We start from the raw sequence: 22,174 nt of genomic DNA on the forward strand, positions 1-22,174 counted from the left end.
CTTACAGAAGCAGCCACACAAACAGTACATACTGTACACGTAACGTACACACACACACACACACACACACACACACACACACACACACACACACACAGACAGGTACACACACCCACGCTCGCTCATGCACCAGCACGCACACACACACACACACACAGACACACCCAGACACACACACGCACGCACGCACGCACGCACGCACGCACACACTGTGTTGTGCTGTCTTCAGCACTTGGAGTGATATGTTGGCTATGTATAATTCATAGGAAAACAACTGGTACATATCATTATGGTCAAAGGAAAACAGCTGCGCCTTTCAGATTCAACAAGAAAAGAAAGGAAGGGAGGCGAACCGCCGTATGCCTGCTCTGTAAACGCCACTATATCACCCACTGGATGCGACCAACTCAGGACCGGAGGTTTTAGTAATCAGAGCTTCGGGAAAAAGCCAAACGAATGGCTTTTCTTCTGACACATGCGGTCAGTTGTGCAGGGATAGTTGCAGAGTCATTGTGCGGAACCAGCATCACCACAGACAATAAAGGCTGAGATGCCATTTTGGGGACCATGGTGGAAAAAAACAAAAGAAAAGCGACTCGGCAGTCAGGTGTTCAGCCACACCCCTTCATTACTAAAGACTCCGCCTCCTCACTGTGAGGGCTCCACCCCCTGTCACGCTCTGCATTCCGCACACAGCTCCCATGCAGAGAACGAGACAGTGAGCGAGTGAGGAATGAGCGCAGAGAGAGGCAACAAGAGAGAAAGAGGGAGAAGCAGAGACAGGGAATGGTCATTTCCAGCATCGTCCAGTCGTCCAGCCATTGAGGCAGGCCCAGCCCTCTGGCTCTTCTCCTGATTGTTTGGTCTAACAAAAGGCGGCTGACAACGCTGTTGCTGCAGTATTGAGTGGTTGGCGGGAGGGCTGAAAGGCCCCCTGAACAGTTAGAATGTTCTGTAAGATGGTTGTGTTCAGAGAGGTAACCAGGGCTCACACACACATGCACACATGTGTGCAGGGTTAAGATATGAACCCCCACTCAGCCCCCCCCCCCCCCCCCAACTCCACCCCACCCTGACCGTCTGGATAACGGCGAGTGATCTGGGAGGAGTGAAGTGTGAAATGAAAACCTGCACTTTGCTTTCTTTTACTGCCCTCAGCAGTTGTTGTAGCGTGCCAGAGAACATCAAAACTACTGTAGAACAAATAAAGGATCCCCCTCTGTCCCTAGCCAATAGACCAATTCTCAACAGTGTACATAACTGTACTGCTACGATTCAAAGCATTGGTCCCCCAGCTAAATCTTAGCTCCTGGCGTGCATCTTTCCAAAACTCCTCTTCAACAGGGTTTACCTCGGCAAGAAGGAATATAACAAAAAATACACTTCATTCCCCAACACAAACACACATACATAACCGTAAATAGTATTTGCCTGTTTCCCCAACAGGATTCAATATTCAAAACTATTTTAGCAAAACCTTACACAAAAGTGGCCAAATGAATGATGTAATTGCACTATAGTCTACACATACACATACTGTCATTATACTGTAATTAACTCAAGTCATCATAACATAAACACAAAGACCACACCTTTCACCAGGTGCAAACACTGAGCCTCAGAAATGTTAACACATCATTTGCTTTGGAACAATGTATCCTAACAATGCCAAAATTGGAAGAAGAAATATACGAAGAGGACGAGGACAACAGGAAGGGGCTACTGGGCTACTCATTCCTTTTTTCTGAATGTGATTGAGGATTTCTTATTTCTAGGTTGGAGAGTGTATGAGTGCCACCTCCACACACACAGCAAAAGCTCCTGCAGGCAAGGATGGATGCCTGTGGCGATGTGTGTGTGCCTGTGGAGTCTATCCATTGCATGAGATATAATGGGCTGAACCAGACCTGAACAATGAACAGTGATGCTGGTGCTGAGTAACCTAAAGTATAGCTACATTTGCTGAACTTGGAAATACTGCAAAGCTTTCTGGAAGTTGGGTATTTTACTGTGCAAGGACACTGTTTTGTCAGAGTGGTACTTCAACCGTTTATTTTTTACCAAAGCAGCATACAGTAGTATTTCCACAAATGAGTATTAACCTCAAATGACTAATGTACGAGGTATTTACAGTATTGCAGTTCAGTTTTGAATTTCTCCGGGTGTTGCTGAAAGGGTTATCTGGATCGTTAATGCTGCAATGTTCCAAATTAAAAAGAAACTATTCTAAACCTTCTGCTAGCAGTGTTTTAAATGTGTAACAAACTGTCAAATGCTGTGTTTTTGAGCACTTGTGTGTGTTTATCTGAGAACAAAGCTTGAACCGTATCCCAGAATTTAGTGTTTGTACTGTACCATTGTGTGTGAGCTATTACAGTAAAATTGTGTGTGATTTCAGAAAAGGGTGAGTTGTTCCAGGAATTGTGTCTTAATAAATTGAGGACAAACTGTAATTAGAGACGGGAAGCAGAGCGAGGAGAAAGTGTGTTTTCTGACCCCTTTCTCTCTGCGCCTATGGTGGGTTCAACTGAGAGGAAATATTGTGTGACCAAGAGGTGAGAATAACAGGATGGAGCTCTGACACAGGAGCAGTGCAGTGGGAGGCGATTCTGTAGAAACCAATGTTTTTATCATTGATTCCTCTTGCCGAGGCACCCAGGAGACTCAACCTGTTAGTGCACCGTTCACATTAATGCAGCATCCAGACTTGACTCCAGTCCAGACCTGTGCTGCATCTCATATTCCATCTCACTAGCCCTCTCCTTCTTGTCTATGTACCATCCACAGACACACAGAAATGGCTTTCAAAACAATCCCTTGTGCCGATGCATTAGTAGTGGGTGTCTGAAAATCGCACAACAATAAACAGAACAGAGCCCAGGAGGATGCCAGTTTGAGAAAAACGGCTCTGTCCTAAACAACAGAGATACTGATCACCTTCTGTCTGGCTCCTGCTGATGGTGTGACAGCCAGTTGGGGGATAAGGGCTTCCTGTCCGATGGGTGAAGGGGGCTTTCCAGCTGTGGCAAAATTAAGGGAGGGTCTGCTATTCTCACGGTGTTCATCATCACACACACACACACAAATAGAAAATGACTGACACCACACACACACACACACACACACACACACACACACACACACACACACACACACACACACACACACACACACGCACACACACACACACACACACACACACACACACACACACACACATGCACACCGTAGAACAGAACCGTATAGCTTCCCAGTGGTAATGGTGGAAGCTGATTAAACCAACATTCGTCAGCATCTGTCTGATGCTAAATTTGGTTGAATGTCCTCAGTTGATTGTTCTGTCAGCTTGGGTATAATCTGTGGCATTTAAACTCCCATTACTGTAGGTACAGGCTGTGTAATTACAGTATTGAATGGTGTCACGCTACTTGCTCTAGGTTGGTTTTAGCTTGGAACAGCACATGAATATATTGTACATGCACAGTCACACGCACTCTCACACACGCTCACACACGAGCTCACACACACGCTCACACACTCGCTCACACACACGCTCACACACACACACACACACACACACACACACACACACAGACACGCACGCACGCACGCACGCACGCACGCACACACACACACACACACACACACACACGCATGGTACACCCTTATGGGTCAATACTGGTTTTACACTCTCAAGAGGAGTTTATTTAACACTGAGGATTCTACTGTGCATGCATGCATTACACACACACACACAATTTACGCACACACGACACAACACACATGTGCACACAGTCATACAACCAAGCACTTTACAGAATCATCTTTGGAGGTAGCGATTTTTAGAGGAATGGGGCTAATACCTCCATATAATCCAACATTATTCATCTGTAACAGGTTGGACACAAAGGCTTACAGTATACAATTGGGGTGGCAGAGCTGCCATCTGGGAATAGTTCGGTTCCTGGTTTGACCTTGAGCAAGATGCTGAACACTCCCGACGAGCAGGTTGGTGCCATGCATGGTTGCTAAGGCACTTTGGATAAAGGCACTATGATAATCCTTCACCATTTATTAAAAGCTGTTGTTGTTCAATCATACTGAAAAGGTTTTGTAAAAAGCATTCATGTGAATAATTATGTGTTCTGAATTCCTGTGCGATAGCCTGTTAAGTAAATGGCCGTGAGAGAGTATGTGACACCTTTGACAAAGAAAACAGGTGTGGCGTAACATCAAATGAAGCGTGGTGAACATTTTGGAAAATGTATTTTGCAGATTACGTAGTGTCTCGGTATGTGATTAATTAGAGACTTGGAATTCCTTGGCTATTATTTTCCAAAGACAAACCAGCCCACACCCATAACGAGGTATATGGTCAGAAGCAGTAATAGAATTGATCAATACAATGACATAGCTAGCTATCAATGTTATGTTTTAATCGGATAGGACAGTGAACAGAATAATTCGAAACCCCCCGAGGACCCTTATTCTTTCAAAGTACTTTCAATTAAAAAAACTATTGAAAGTGTCCAGCTCTCACTGTGGTCAGAGACAAGACGCTCACCAGGGCATGAGTCTGCCGATCTTGGTCCACTTGCTCTTGGTGATGAAGAAACCCACTATAGGGTCGGTGACAGCACCCCAGGCCTTGCCGATGAACAGCACCATGGAGGCCTGGAAGGGGTTAATCTATAGAGCAAGAGGAGACATAGAGCAGGACCAAATATAGTCACATACAGTATACAAGCATATGTGCAGGTGCAGGGTTCCAACATGCATCCATACATACTTGTGTTAGTGTGTGTGTGTGTGTGTGTGTGTGTGTGTGTGTGTGTGTGTGTGTGTGTGTGTGTGTGTGTGTGTGTGTGTGTGTGTGTGTGTGTGTGTGTGTGTGTGTGTGTGTGTTAGGGCTGTCAAAATTTGCCAAAAATGGCATTCGAATATTCCCTTCAAAATCCACCGTTGATTCGAATAAATTGTGAATATTCGAAAATATCGAATAATTCGAAGCATTCGCACTTCGAAGCTGTTTATTCTAGACAGTCGCTTCTATCGCTTTACTGTGTGCAGGTCCGCGTTGGTCAGGGACGTGCAAAGAATGTTAAGAGAGGCAGGGGCTGACATTTCTAAAGGGGCCTTTTGGTGGACAATTCTCTGTTAAAAGGGCAGGGGCTCAAGCCCCGTTTGATGTATGTGTGCACGTGCCTGCGTTGGTAAAAGCAAGAGCAGAATCGGATCGTTGTTGCAAAGCGTCACAGCAGCTGTGATTGAGTTGGAACAGCCACGACATGAAATGAGCAATTATAATCACACCAATGGATTATGTTTTGGTTTGAACCAAATTAGGTAGTCTACAAGAGCAGTGTGAGTGACGGAGGGAGTTTTACCGTTACCGTGGCTGCGTGCGGGGAGATTGACTCGGTGAGAGAAGAAATCCATGCTTTTTTATATTGTGTTTTCGGTGGAGAAGTCTCGTTGTATGCCTTCCCGTCACTACCAAATGAGTCGCCCGTTTCACCTTGACTCGTTAATCATTCTGAATCAACGTGAGCCAGTTTAAAAGCACTGTGTGTGCACTGTGCACTGCGAGACGGACGAGTGCATCTCTCCACTCCGACATGTGACGGCCAGTGACAGTGTGAAGGGAAAGTTAAGCAGCTGGAGGTTTATTCTTCGCTGTATGACGGTGTCGCTAAATAGGCACCCTTAATTTACAAGCCCACAACGTATTGGATCAGCGACGTATTGTGGACTTGTAGATCAGCCCACTTTTGCAGCAGCGAATGGAGACTTCTGCCTTGCGAGACCAGCCACCTTTTAACGCTCCATGCGCCCAGAATCTCGCGAGAAGTGCGGTAGATTTGTTTTAATTAAATATAAATTAATTCGAAGCTCAATTTTTTACTTTCGAATATTCTTTTATTGTTAACATTCGAACGAATATTCGAATATCGAATATTCTTTCACACCCCTAGTGTGTGTGTGTGTGTGTGTGTGTGTGTGCGTGCGTGCGTGCGTGCGTGCGTGCGTGCGTGCGTGCGTGCGTGCGTGCGTGCGTGCGTGCGTGCGTGCGTGCGCATACGTGCTTACTCATGCACAAACATGGTAGGAAAGCAGAAAGAGATCATTGAACAGAACGGCGGCTCTGTTTAAGAACAGGGCGGCTGTAGCTCAGTAGCTAGAGCGGGTTGGTCAATGATCCCTTGGTTGGAGGATCAAATCCCAGCTACTCCTGTCTACATGTCGAAGTGTCCTTGGGCAAGACACTGAACCCTGAGTTGCTCCCGGTGAGCTGGTTGGTGCCTTGCATGGTTTCCACTGCCACTGGTGTATGAATGTGTGGGTGAATGTAATGCACATTGTAAAGCGCTTTGGATAAAAGTGCTATATAAATGCACCATTTACCAGAACAGTGACATATAGTTGTAAAATTCAAAATCCTCTCTCTTTGGTTGTCATCGTCTTTAGCACATTACCTGGGCGACATCGAGCAGGTAGATTTGTAGGAAGAAGGCTGTGGCGCTTCCAGCCACCTCCTTGGGCGCTCCGCCGATGGCAAAACACAGCTTACTGCACACTGATAACCTCTGGCTCAGATCAGTCTGTGGACACTGAAGGTACAATGAAAACATAATGATTATCATAATATGACTTCCCTGCATGTGGCACAGACTGCTAATGGGCAGACATTTCAGGTTTCAAAGGTGGTGCTAGTTAGTGATATTCTTTTGTTGAAATAAGTAATAAATAGCTCTATATTCTGATAACAATAATTGCTATGGTGTTTGATCAATTCATGGGTTCAATTTGTAGTCCTACAGTGGCCATGTTGAGGACCAACACAGGTGTTTCACTTGTCTGATTGGCATAGAATTAATGTTCTATATGGCCACTGTAGGACTACAAATTGAACCCATGAATAACAGGGTTCTCCCGATCTATATACAGTAACTCTTTAGTGACAAAAAAACGTTCAGATTGGGATATCAATTGTATCCTATCAGGAGAGAGAAAGGAGACAAGATAAAACAAAAAATGTAACTGGAACACTAAAACTGGCATCCCTGAAAATGTATTTTCTGTTTATTAAAGAGCTGGAGAGACAGGAAGAGGGAGACGCCTGTTATACCTCATACACACACTCAATGATTACTATCTGTATAAAGTTTTAACTTTTTAACAAAGAAGTTCTTCATTCTAAACAAAACATCTAATAGTTAAAACCCCTTCAAGTTACGTTAGACATAATAGACAATTTCCACAAAGCTTGGTTTACCTGATCAGGTTTAACCACTCTCAACCTGGTGCCCCTATTTTTGGCATCACATTATAGCCACAATTTTGCAAATCTTCTTTCATTCATAAAAATTGTGTTGTGTGTTGCGAAAATATAGACAATCTACAGTGACAGTGACAGTGACAGTGACAGTGACAGTGACAGTGACAGTGTACATTGTCTATTTTCGTAACTGGCTTTACTGGTTAACTCACAACATCCTGTCCTGTTAAATTAAAAGGGCAAAATAAATACTTCTAGAGAACTTGTCTGATGATGCCTTACCTCACCCAAAGAAGGGTGCACTCATATAAGCATAGGCAGACGGAATTCCATGCTAAACTCAAAGCTAACACCCTTAAGGTGTGTCACTGTCACAGGAAATTAGCCACCAGACTATGAAAAGAAATGTGCATCTAATGCAGTGGTCACAACGGTAACATCCTTCTATAGTCACAGTCAGTTCCTCAGAACCGCATTTCAAGAATTCTCAAAATAGAACGTTCTGTGCTCTTGGTGAATGTCATGCTGCCTATGAGTAGCTGATATCAACGAAAACTGAGTCAGGCTGTACTTGCAATGTGACCATTAGATGACACTTTCAAAGTTCTCCAAACTTATGGGGACATAGCATTCGTTCCATATACCCTCCCACCATTGAGTCAGGCTGCGTTTGCAATGTGACCACACTTTCAAAGTTTTCCAAACTTTTTGGTTTCAGAACCATACAAAACTGCAGTAAATTTCAAAGTTGTCCCCAATGCGTCGCCAGTCAACTGTCCAAAATGTGTCCCAGTGGTATGTCAAAAACACACACAGCCACACTCACAGCCACACTCACACACACACGCACACACACACGCACACACACGTCCCACCACAATCATAAAATGTCCTCAGCCCATCAATCTCCCACACCACTGTGTCAGTGACAGCGGTTACTTTGAGACTTTGTTTTGCTGTTGATGTGTTAGATTAGGAGGATCACAGAGGGACCCCCTGCTGCTGATTGGATTGTACCGTCTATGTGCAGTGTTCTTATTAGTGTACATAAAGAACCCAAATGGACCCCATAAGAACCCATTAGGGTGAGGTTGTAAAATCCACTTGTTAATTTAACTCACGGTGTACAAGATGTACACAAATGGACCCCATATGAGTCCATAAGGGTCTATTTGTAATATCCTTGTTGTTATTTTAACTAGGAGTTAAATGAACACCTATTGTTCCTCGCTTTGCAAGAGCCTGTTTTAGAGTTAGGGTTTAGGTTTAAGGTTAGAATTAGCCTCAGGTTAAAGCTAGGATAATGGTAAAAGTTAGGCATGTGGTATGTGATGTTGAGGTTATAGGGTTATAGACACTAATGAATGAACCTGGTCAATGGAAATCAGCGGATACAGTCCTCACAAATATAGCACTGCAAGGATGTGTATAGCCTATGTGCGTGTGCAAGTAGTTGTGTACATGTTATACTGTATGTTTGTGTGTCAGTGTGCATATATTTGTGTGAGCGTGATGTGTGGAGCTAGCAGAGGGACTCTTTCATCTTCACACATGATGAAGGAGACAAAACCACAGTAGAGGAGGAAGCCCAATATTTACGGCTGTCTCAGAGGACAAGGTAGTGCGTGCACTAGTGCACACACACACACACACACACACACACACACACACACACACACACACACACACACACACACACACACACACACACACACACACACACACGCATCTTCATCTTCTTCTTCTTCTCCCTCTTCAAGTTTTGCTACACTCCCAGTAACCTTTGTTGTTTACACAGAGGCAGACAGACAGCCACACTCATGCACGCATGCACACACACACACACACACACACACACACACACACACACACACACACACACACACACACACACACACACACACACACACACACACACACACACACACACACACACACACACACACTCAAACATACACACACTCCACATGCAGTGTGCAAGGCTTGGCCCGCAGCGAGTTCTGTCACGGGTTTATGAAAGGAGGAAATCACCAAAGGAACCGCAGCTCCCAACCCACATACTGTTATTATCGGGTTGACTTTTCTCTTCCCTCTTTCTTTTCCTTCCTCATGAAAACATCGATGGGTTCCAGGATGACAATTACCAGGAGAGGAGCTGTGTAATTATTCAAACGCCAGACAAGCAGGGTCAGAGGTAAAGTAAAGACCAACTTCAAAACTCCCTCTTCTCTTCTCCCCACTCTCACTGCAATTATCGCTAATTGGAGAGCGAAGAAATCAAAGTCTTTTGGTGTCTGGAGATTGCTGCTTAACTGATGATGTGCTAAAATACTCACTGTGTGCAGTGTACAGCAAGCAATGTTTTCTCAGTTCAATCTCCTCTCTCTCTCTCTCTCTCTCTCTCTCTTTCTATCAACCCTTCGTGCAATCTGTCTCTCATTCTCTCTTTCTTCTTTGCCCCCCTCTCTCACTCTCTCTCTTCTTCTCAACATATATTCTCATATCAGCCTTTCGCTACTAGGTTCTTATCACGGAAGACATAAACAGGATATCCCCTCAGCAGTGGTCTGGACTGGACACACCAGCTTGCAGGACACACACACGTGCACGTGCACGCGCACACGCGCACACGCACGCACGCACGCACGCACGCACGCACGCACACACACACACACACACACACACACACACACACACACACACACACACACACACGCTGGAATTCTAGACAGCATCTGCAAGGTTCAGTTTGTCAGCAAAACAAGGAGCATTTCTAAAGTAAATGAGCCCATAATTGATGATCATTATTCTGATAATGCTTATTTGGACTGTGTGCCTGGGAATTGTAATTGCAAATGGACTGTAGATATGCAATGATAGAGCGAGAGGATAACTGAAATGTAATGTTACTGCTGTGTGCATACAGTACAAGCATGGCAAGGTGTTGTGATTGGTTCTGTGTGTGCGTGCGTGCCAGTTAGTCTGTTAATCTGTCTGTCTGTGAACAAATTCATATACATATAGGTATTAGGCAGGAGGGCAGTGACCTTGACTTTGACCTTTGCACATACTTCTAATCAGTTCATCCTTGAGACCAAGTGAACATTTATTCAAAATGTCATGAAATGATCTCAAAGCGTTCCTGAGATGCCACGTTCACAATGCTGGGACGGACGGACGGACGGACGGACGGATGGATGGAATTAAGGAGGAATAGACAGATGGACAGAAAGACAGACGGACAGACAGACAGACAGGCGGATGGATGGATGGACGGACGGACGGACGGACGGACGGACGGACGGACGGACGGACAGACAGACAACCCAGAAACATAATGGCACTGGCCAAGACTGTTGCCAGCAGAGGCAAAAGAAGTGTGAACTAATATTAGCTTTAAGAGTCATCAACAGTAGTTCCATTTAGCCCATCATTCATTTGTATGGATTATGGATTATATAAAGGGAGAGTTTATTTAGAATGTGCTGGCAGCAGATGGCTTGAAAGAGGAATGGCAACTAAGACATTAGTGACACAGATCTCTTTGCTGCGTCTGTTAGCAGTACTTCAGTGATTCACAGGGGGTTTAAAATGGAAGATTAGCAGTGACAAGTGACCCACGATGGGCGGCGTGATAGGCTTGGATTGCATTTATATAGTGCCACATACTTCAGATTCAAACACACGACTGTGCAGTGTTACACATAATATAATGTGTTACACACACACTGACAGCAGAGATGCAAGGCTCATTGGGAGGGCTTCAGTGTCTTGCTCAAGGGCGCTACAACATGAAGCCAGGGATAGAAGAAACGTCCTGACTTTTTATTGTGATATTGACATATTTATTAGGACATTTAGAAGATTTTTGCATATACAGTATATTATAAACATAATCTCAGTAATACTTGGAACAGCCAATGCTGCTTATCATATGTCACTGAATTGCATGAGATAAACGTAGAAGTTTAGTTTACCGGTATGTCAGTAAATATGAATGCATTCTTTTGTAATAAATGCATATATCATATGGCTGATGATTTGATGACAGTATATCTTATAACACACATATGGAATATTTTGCTTCAAATTAGTATATTGAAACCATCACTGTACTATTATTAAATATTTTGAGATGATTATCCACACTCACCCAACAGCATTTTATGGTAATTAAACAGGATTTGTTAAGTCACATATAAATCATCATCTTTCTTGTCATAAGTTTTGGGACAAGACAATCCCTGATTTGTTTACAACCATCAATGACAATTACAGAGGACAAATACAATAGCAGAACCACACTGTGACGCAGCAACTGCCAGGATGTCTTTGATCAAACACACAAAAGAGATCTCAAGGTTTTCTTTTCCGGCTTAATAGCATCAATTAGAGAACAGTTTGACTTTAAATTCAGTTCATCACAAAGATAAGCCCTTCATCCTTGTGATAAATAAGCCTTTCTCGTCCTCTTGAGGGAAGCTGCCTGATAATTCATCCTAACTTCTGACAGAATGATGGTGCTTATTTCTTGTAACAGGCTAACAGCCTATAGCAGTTCACAGAGTTGTATTCAAGCTAAATATGTTCTAAATGGTTATAGTAACTGTGGCGCAAGACATGATGCAGCACAATTCCCTCACACTTAAATTGCTTGTACCATTTATATACAGTATATACATACTGTAAACAGTAGTAAGTACAGATTCAGTGTTCTCATGAATTATTTTTATCATTTTGTTTTGTTGAGGATAACTTGGAAGTGCAATAACTTCACAGCATGCCGTGTTGTGTGTGCATGTGACAACAACAGCCACTTTGAAACCCTGAACCAACACAATATCCTCTTAGCTAATTTTGTACATATTTCATCAGGAACGTGCAGAGAATGTTAGAGAGGCAGGGGCTGATATTTCTATAAGGGCCTTTTGGTGAAAATATAGAATAGCAGACCTCCAAGCTCACAACACTGCGATGCGTTGTGAGCCTGGAGGTCGGCTATTTCCGGTACTTGATACCACACTAAACTTAAGCATAAAAAAGGCAATACTGGATTCATGATGCTGGATTCAAGTTCAGGAGAGTTTGGACAAGGCAATTCTCTTGAATGCTGCCTTCATATGGCATGGAAAGAGGGCATTTGCATTTCTTTCACCATAGTAAAAACTGCATTCATGTTCTGGAGTGGGCACTTTTTACAGACGGATATACCGGTAAAGGGCCCTAAGCCCCCTTTGATGTCTATGTGTGCACGTGCCTGTATTCCATTCACCGTGAGACAACATTAAATGTACAGCATGTAGATATCTTGATAGAGGGACAGCCGTACACAGCATGTACCATAGCATTGTCTCTCTGTAGTTCCTCTGCTATAACTGCCCTAGAGCCATGTGTGCTCTGGAACGACATCAATAAGTAAGCATTCCATTTATTCATCTTAGCACCGGGCTTCGCATTCCTCCTCACGCACTGCACGCTGACACACAGACACGCACGGTCACCCACTTCCACACACCTTGCTGCTACTGCACTGTCTACTCTGTACATATGTGCCTTCCAATGGCAGTCATCCTCTATAGCAGTGGTTCTCAATTTGGGGTTTGGGGACCCCCAGGGGTCCTTGAGTGGGATCCAGGGGGCCCGCATTCAGCAAAATGGGGAACAGTTTAACCATTAAGCCCTATTTTATACTTAATTAAAAATTGTGAAAATAGACGCTCTACTACAAGCTACTATTTAAAAAAAGATGAAATTAAGAGAACGTATAAGAATGACTATTCAGATCATAGGGTCTCTCCACAGAATAGACAGTTGTAGAATTATGTAACAACTAACATCTTCTCTTATGGGGGTCCATGACATGAACATCTTTGGAGAATCGTTGCTCTACAATACATTGTTATGACGTTTCTCCAGAAAAGGGTTTAGGAGCCGTTTTTGGGATCAGCCTCAGGCCTAAATGGGTTAAAGTTATATCTTCTAAAATAGTGGAAGAACAGCAGACTCATTTGTCATTCTGCAAACATGAAGTGAGCCTGTTTCCCTTCACTCTATCTCTCCTATTATACTCATGATTAGACAGGACCTTTCGTTCAATGATGTCTGACAAAGAAAGCAATTCTCATCATCGTAATCCCATCAGTCCCATCAGTGGTTTCTGAAATGACTGCAATCACTTCCAGTCATTCAAGCAGATTAATTGAGAGTCCACAGCTCCAAAGGAAACAATGAACCTGATTAATTACATCATTAGATAAGCATCAGGTCATTTTCCTTTCTCAATCCCCAATTCCACCACACCTCAGTCACTCATGGATTGGGTTATATACATCCAAACTGGTCAATGAAAAAACCCAAAGGCTGACTAAATTGATCCTGGAGGTATAGCAGTTTGCATAGTTCACACAACGTGGGCTGATCTACATACTGTAGAATGCCATGTGCCAGGTGCTTGACAAGATCACAAGAATGATATCATTCTTGTCAAGCACCTGCATGGCATTCTACAGTATGTAGATCAGCCCATGTTGTGTAAACTATTACACTCTCCGTCAAATTACTCTCCCACTAAGCAAAGCAATGTCATAGCTCTACATACAGAACATCCCACAGTACATGACTCATCTATAATAAAAATCCAAGAGGGGTGTAAAAAATGTAAAAACAATAAACAGAAAAGAGAAGGGCACAGTGGTACAGTATGTGACTGTATTGTTCATCGACCACATAGGACCTACCTGTAATTGAAACATCACCGGTTCAAGAGTCCTGTGTCCCTTCCCTTTTTTGCCCTGAGTTTCCAGACTCTATGCTGTCCATGTCTAACTTTACAGCAAAAACTGACACATAATATTATGTATACTGTGTGTGTACACACACACACACACACACACACACACACACACACACACACACACACACACACACACACACACACACACACACACACACACAAATATACTGTAACTCAAAAATGTCTGTTCCATTTGTACACAGAAGTTACAATGATAAACAAAATGACATTAAAACACAGTAAGAAAGGCAAAGGTCCTTACCTCCTGTGGGGGTTTGGTGAAGGGTGGATCGGGGGGTTTGATGAGCTTGCTTGCTGAGCTGAGCGTCCCTCTCTCTCCCTTCATGGCTGACATGCTGTGTGTGAGCCGGGGGCCGATGTGTTTCTGAGACGATGAGCTGTTGAACTGAGTGTGACTGTGACTCCGCGTGGGAGCTAGAGGTCGAGGGGCAGGCCGCTGGGCGTGCGTCGGAGGGTGAAACTGGCTGTGGCTCTGGCTGCGGGTGTGTGCGTGTGCGTGTCTGTGTGCGTGTGTGTGAGCGTTGGGCCCCAGGGCAGAGGCTGGGAAATCCTCCGGCTCGTCTGTGACAGCTCTGCTGCTTTCTGATGCCATTTGAACGACGCTCTGTTCTGGAACGAGACCAGGAGGGAGGGACCGGCAGAGTCACACACAGATGCTGTATATGCACACACACGCACGCACGCACACACACACACACACACACACACACACACACACACACACACACACGCACACATAGAAAGACAGACATTCACACATTGATAAACACAGGTGGACAAACAGACACAGGCACACACACACACACGCACGCACACACGCACGCATGCACACACACACACACACACACACACACACACACACACACACACACGCACACACGCGCGCACACACACACACACACACACACACACGCACACACACACACACACACACACACACACACACGCACACATGCACACAGACAGACAGACAGACAGACAGACAGACAGACAGACAGACATTACACATTCATTCATACAGTATAATATATATATATATATATATATATATATATATATATATATATATACTGTATATATAAATTTATTTATTTATTTATGCCTATATATTTTTTTCTTCTTTCTTTCTTTTGGTAAAATATATAAAGTCAAATCTCAATATAACTTGATCCCAAGATAAACATTCAAGCATATACACAAACACATGCAAGCTTGCTATGCACATATAGCCTATATACTATAGGCACATGCACAGACATGGGACAGGCACACACAAACAAACACACTGAGTGAGCATAACCGCTCAAACAATAATAGCCTACTGTAATGCCCTTAAAGGTATATCATATGATTCACAGCTGATTCATTTAAAGTTAGCCTTCAAAAGGATATATAGCCTAAAGTGTAGGGCTGTAGGTCTATGCTTCCTACTACATCTTCTATGGATCCCTACTGTAGATGCAGAAGGGAGTCCAGATGTGTCCCGTATCGGGATTGTTTTGGTTGAACGCTCCGTTATAAGTGCATCACCGTGCACAAGAAGATAGCCTACTACTCTGCACGTGTGTGATGTAAATAATAATACAGCACCGAAAAGGAATAAAGAGAAGGCGATGCATATGCCTTACTTACCCCGTTGTGGACGAAAAATAAAAAAAACAGTCGGCGCCAGCCCAGGACAGACGGTCAATCAGATTATCAGTCAGACTCACGGAGTGGGTCTCATACTCTGGGATGATGAGGAGACTGCGGAGGATGGAGGCTGTCTGCGTGTCTTCACTCAGCTGTTTTAAACTGCAGATAAGGAACTGCGCCCCTCGGCGGCGACGGTTGCACACAACACAACGGATTACTGACAGTAAACGCACTATGCTGTTGTGTCCTCTCTTAATGGCATGCTCAAAACATCAAAGGGCAGTTCCGTTTCTCCTTTTCTCCGTTTCCCCCAACGCCCTACCCAAAGTAGAAGCAGAACAAAAGAAGAAAATACTGACATTTAGGACTTGTAAATTCAAAATGGGACAATGTCTAATAGTACCTAAGGATCAGAATGTCACCAAATTGGGACGTTGTTCACTGTTGTTCCATGCAATAAAGCATTTTGAACACAAATGAATTCAAGATTCACTGAATAGGAAGATAACGGTCCAAAAGGTATGAATATAATACAGTATGTCTGTCATCGTTAATTCATCAAATTCAATCAAAAATGTAATATGATTTAGTTATATTTTTTATGTTAAATAATTATGTGTCAATTCACTTCATCCTCTGGCTCTGATGTCTCCAGTCCCCAAAACGAACACAAACCATAAATAAAGCCAAAAACAATATATTAGACTAGATTTGTTTAACAGTCAAGAAAAATAAAAGCTTAATCATACATTGGATCCTAAATTAATAATAAATCATAGGCCTATTATGCAGTGTAGATATACAGTAAGTGACTGTCCCAACATTTTAAGTTCTGCAACTGTTATGCATGGCACTCTAGAAAGTCACAGGAACATCATTCAATAGACCATATTCACATGGTGGCCATCTTGCCATTAAGTTAATGAAATGCCACCCTGTTGCCACCGCCAGGTGAGGTGATGTGAACATGTTCTTCTGCTGACTGCATTATTTGTCTTTAGCAGTAGAGATCTCTATACTCACTCACACTTGTTATGGTGCTGCTGCCTTTTCTGTACATCACTCCATGACTCCTGCCAACTGCATCTCCCCACAGGATTCCAAAGTACTGTTTTCATTATGGCACCAAACAGCTGTTTAGTACACGGTACATTCTGCAAACAAATCTTCATTTTGGGGGCAATTGAAATCCAGGCATGCATGTCTGAGGTGGTTACCACTTACCAGTACATACCTCAACTCATCCAGAGTGGTATTTTTGCTTTCAAACCAAAGTTTTTTCCAATTTAAACAAAAACTGGCTTGTTGTATCAACAAGGTTTTCCCCTGTTTTTCCACATTTTTTCCACATTGTATTGATTGGCTCAACCTTCCCTTTCCCTATACAGTATGGCCTTTGTGCATTATAGGGCAGAAGCTGAGCCGTGCTGCAACTTGCATAATACAAGATCAACACAAGGACGTCACTACTTTTGTTCTTCTTTATTGAAAAAAAGCAGATATGTAACGTTTTGTGATTAATTGCGACCGTCAGGGAGCAGTTTACTATGAAAACCTCCACCGGCCGTCCGTCCGTCCGTCCGTCCGTCGGTCACACGTCACACGTCACACCTTTGCCCTGCTCATATCTCCGCATCAGTATGACATCACACCACATGTGTACACAAACCTTTGTGTACGTTGCTGTGGCAACAGTCTGTTGTTGCTGGTTTGTTAGTGTACGTTAGCAACCACCTTAGCAACCATGGTTTTACCCTAGCAACCAACTGTTTACCATAGCAACCATGTTTTTTTACCCTAGCAACCAACTGTTTACCATAGCAACCAGATACGCAGAGCAGGGATCTCCATATATGGGCATAAACAGGTGACATCACACTGATGTCAGATACTCAGAGCAGGGATTTCTCCATAATATATGGGCATAAAAGGGATTCTGTTAGGGATCTCCATTTATGGGCATAAAAGGGATTCTGTTAGGGATCTCCATATATGGGCATACAAGGGATTCTGTTAGGGATCTCCATATATGGGCATAAAAGGGATTCTGTTAGGGATCTCCATATATGGGCATAAAAGGGATTCTGTTAGGGATCTCCATATATGGGCATAAAAGGGATTCTGTTAGGGATCTCCATATATGGGCATAAAAGGGATTCTGTTAGCTGTTAGTGATCTCCATATATGGGCATAAAAGGGATGCTGTTAGGGATCTCCATATATGGGCATAAAAGGGATTCTGTTAGGGATCTCCATATATGGGCATGAAAGGGATTCTGTTAGGGATCTCCATATATGGGCATAAAAGGGATTGTATCCCAGATGATGCCCTGTTAGGAGATCCACACTAACAGAATCCATATATGGTCCTACCGACAGCTGCTATAAGCCAACCCTGGCGATAAGGTCTGAGTCGAAGAAATGCTTCTTTCCTGGCAAGAATTGCCCCTTTATACTGTAGGGCTCGTTTGTGTATTGTATGACATCACGCCACATCATCGGCTGAGGACTGTGTGATGTCATCATATCTCCATATATGGAGACATAAGTTGCTCATGCCCAAATATGGGCTGGTGAGGTCAGACTTAGTGTGATGCGTAGGTTATCTCCATATATGGAGATTCAACTTCAATGAGTAACCATGGCAAACTGTCAACTGCCCGTATGTCTTGATAATTGGTAAAACAAACTTTTGGCCTATTTGTGGAGATAAGCGACCAACGGTCGCTTATCTCCCGATTAGGGAGTCTTACTGGTCTTCTATCTTGTTTATCTGCCAAAAAAACAATAAAGAAATTTGTAAAAAAAGAACACAAGGACGTCAGTGCCACCACACTTGATGATGACTCTTGTCTTGTGTGTCTTTTAGCGAGGAGGATGGCATGTAACACTATCCTGTGTCCGGTGTGCACCTCTTCTTGATCACAAATCTAATTGGTTAGGCTCTCCACATCTCCACATCTTCAATGGTTTTTTTTTTTTCCCCTCATCTTCAAAACCACTGGCCAAGATCATCATTTGTTCCTCAATGAGACAACATACCGGTACATGGACCTGAGCTGGTTATGTACCGGTAACTGCAAACAAAAGTTGAAAACATAGCCTTGTTACCATTGCTTGTCGTGTACCATCCCTCCTGTAATTTGGTATTTTTTTGTGCCCTGAGATCTGCCTTTACAACGGCTTATACGTCTTTGTCTCTCTTCTTGCTTGATGGAATTGGGATGGTGATATTGCTCCTCTCCCAACAGCAGTGAAAAAGATAACCGTAACCCTTTTTTGAGAACGTCTTCCCCAAGGTCAATGAAAGTTTGAAACCCTGAGACTCGGATGTAATGCCATAACATCTATTATGGATGCAGATGGTCCTGTTACATTAGGTAACTCACTCGTTCAACCTTCATGTCTAGGTCAGGTTTGAAGGTTTTTATCATCACCATCATCATCATAGAACAAAGCAAGTGGTACATCAGCTTAAGAAAACGTAAGACATTAGACAACACATTTTCCATGGAGAGCTACTGCTTGAAACTCCTTAGGCCGCAATCACACTTATGCGTGAGACATCTTCTCCATGTCGTTTGAGAATGAGGGGACGAGTGGGGAGTCCAATTCATTTCCTATGTAAGTCTGTATGTTGGCCAAGAGATTTGCAAGAGACAAAAAAACATGTGACCTTCATTGAGAATGAATTGGACCCACCCTCCGCCCCTCATTCTCAAACGACACGGACACGATAGCTGTCGCAAAGGACAGCACCTTACAGTCTCTGGAAAGGAACCTTTGAGTCCCATCATGCTATCCAGACTTGTTGTCTCCACCAGCCGAAGGCTGAGGGAGAGTATGTTTTCCCCTCCGTCCGTCCGTGCGTCCGTCCGTCCGTGTGTCCGTGTGTCCTCGCAGTTTGTGTGCAGCTAATCTCAGTCGCCGTTGGCCCGATCGCTGCCAAACTGAGCACACACACTCCCTGGATGCCAATCTAGAACCTCTGCCCCACATTTTTCAAATCAGCCTCATGGTGGCGCTATAACAGGCCGATTTGTGTGGCCTGGTTGTTACCAGCTAATCTCCGGCGCCGTTGGCCCGATCGCTGCCAAACTGAGCACACACACTCCCTGGATGCTAATTCAGAACCTCTGCCCCACAATTTTTAAATCAGCCTCATGGTGGCGCTATAACAGGCCGATTTGTGTGGCCTGGTGGAGACCTGTGCTCGGAAGAGCACTGCTTCTAGTTTCTCAATGCAGGTGCTTTCATGTCTGCAAAGTAGACCTAACTGTTATATTATTATATTGTGACGGCCCTATGCAGGGGTCATGGCCATGCTGGCTTGTGGTAGACATTTTTGTCATATTTACACTTTTACCGCAGACATAAAAAATGGGTGGACAATAATATTACCAGAAACACATAATGAGCTATAGCCCTGAATGGCCATAACAGGTTTGTAACTCTGAGAGTGTACAAAAGGAACCAAATGGACCCTTAGAAACATTGTTTGTTCGAGATAGAAGGACAGGTAACCGCTGTGCGTGACGCATTATCAAACATTGGTGACTGGAATGTGTAAATAGTTCCCAGGTGTGTTGGTATGTAACAAGTGAGTGACTATTGCGCCAGCCTTTCTTGAGAAGTCAGTAGAGTGTACAAAAGGAACCAAATGGACCCTTAGAAACATTGTTTGTTGGCTTTTGTTTGCAGTAATCCCTCTGTATGTTTGGCAGTTTAGTTTCCCTACCAGGCCTTTTCTTTTTAAATGAATTTCCCTTTTTTTTGTGGTCTGGTAGCCGGGCCATAACAATGTGTTCACTCATTCTCTCATTCACTCATTGAGAGCCACTGAAAATATTTACTGTAGCCTAGGTCAGCAGCTCAGTATGTTGTTTTATCTATATTTTGTTTGCTTCTTGACTTTTACTCTTGACTGTACCTCTCTTGATTTTTATTCTCTGCTCCGATGACATTTCCATTTTCCAGGGATCAAGACTTATCTTGTCTACATAGATTAAAGCTCTCAGTCGTCCACTACTGATTTCAGTCATTTGAATTCCATATAAGTCAGCATATCTTCTATGGAAGCATGTCATCCTGAAAATAGGCTTATCTACAAAGCTATTGTATGCGTATAGCTAGCATAATAGTTATTTCAAGATTTAAGAATATTTGAAGTGGTCAAACTAGCGATAGAATGTTCAATCTTCCAGACAATCTTAATGATCTCAGATACTTCATGAAAGCAAGAGTTAAAGCCTCATGCAATGTCTTCAACTGGATGGCTGTATGGCTGTATTTTACATATTATGTAAATGTTTTATGAAACAGTGCAGGACTCCTTTCATGCTGTTTCACTAATCACACATTAGGACTTTGGTTTTTGGCTTATTCTATGATTTGTGTCTCTTCACACATTTATATCAATAGACTAGAGCTATATTGTATTTGTCTGTTTGACCTATGAAGTAATGGAAGCACTAGTTATCTGTTGGGTCTGGTGATATCAGGGGATGAGGTGCGTATATAGACAAATAACCTACTCTTATGATGGGATGTCTTTGGTGCCTATACATTTTCCTGCAAATTCCATTTTACAATTTCTGCACTTTCTGCAAAAATGTCCAGGTCTCTTGTGTGTTCGATTTTATTAGATTACAGAAGCAACTTAAATTAAAATAATCGTTTGATACGAATGTTCACACGCACCAGGCAGTCAGTGTATGATGTGGTAAGAATGGAATCCGGAAAATGCGGCTTGGTTTCACTTGTTGATGATATGTTGAACCAGAATAATTAGCTGTCTCGATGTTTTGGAACGAGATAGAAGGACAGGTAACCGCTGTGCGTGTCAGTGGACGCATTATCAAACATTGGTGACTGGAATGTGTAAATAGTTCCCAGGTGTGTTGGTACCGGTATGTAACAAGTGAGTGACTATTGCGTTAGCCTTTCATGAGAAGTCTGCCTGAACACCCAATCATCATCACTATCATCCATTCCTCCTCACCATCACTATACCATCAGTTGAGATGGATGATTACCAGGGTACCAGGAGAACTGGGGTGTTGGTTGGAGAACTGGGAGAGAGGACATTTTCTTTCAGGACTTAATTATACCAGTAAGACTCCCTAATTGGGAGATAAGCGACTATCATATTACTACAAAACATATATCTACAGGCCTACATACATTTGAAACTACAGGGGCCGACTTCTATTGAGTTCACTTGCATCACCAGCATACCAACCCTTGATGCTGAGTGCCAAGCAGGGAGGCATTAAGGGTCTTTGGTATGGTCCGGCTGGGGAACTTACTGTATCACTAGCAGAGATTTTCCTGTCTTCAACACATTTCTGCATACAGAGTATGCAGTGTATACTTTAATACTGTGGATCTACATTTAGATGACATTCACTGCATTCATGTTGAAACAGTGTGGACAAAGATGTTAG

The 22,174-nt window shown here is 43.3% G+C and overlaps 1 protein-coding gene across 2 annotated transcripts in view; it reads right to left on the reverse strand.

The window, feature by feature from the left end:
• mfsd2b (MFSD2 lysolipid transporter B, sphingolipid) overlaps positions 1 to 15,793 on the reverse strand; it is a gene marked incomplete at its 3' end in the record, with an annotated part of 29,696 nt that extends 13,903 nt beyond the window's left edge. The window contains exons 1-4 of one of the 2 annotated variants that reach the window (XM_080744508.1): positions 15,726 to 15,793; positions 14,335 to 14,702; positions 6,477 to 6,611; positions 4,565 to 4,689 (exon numbers count right to left, since the gene is read on the reverse strand). In XM_080744508.1, the coding sequence (XP_080600634.1) occupies positions 4,565 to 4,689; positions 6,477 to 6,611; positions 14,335 to 14,685 (611 nt within the window). In that variant the 5' untranslated portion in view covers positions 14,686 to 14,702; positions 15,726 to 15,793. Of the gene's footprint in view, positions 1 to 4,564; positions 4,690 to 6,476; positions 6,612 to 14,334; positions 14,703 to 15,725 lie in introns of those variants that run through there. The other variant, XM_080744509.1, reaches the window with a different exon arrangement.
• Between the last annotated feature and the right edge of the window lie 6,381 nt (positions 15,794 to 22,174).

The sequence above is a fragment of the Nannobrachium achirus genome, assembly GCF_963921795.1.
Source record: "Nannobrachium achirus genome assembly, chromosome: 16".
In the NCBI taxonomy this organism is placed as follows: Eukaryota; Metazoa; Chordata; class Actinopteri; order Myctophiformes; family Myctophidae; genus Nannobrachium; species Nannobrachium achirus.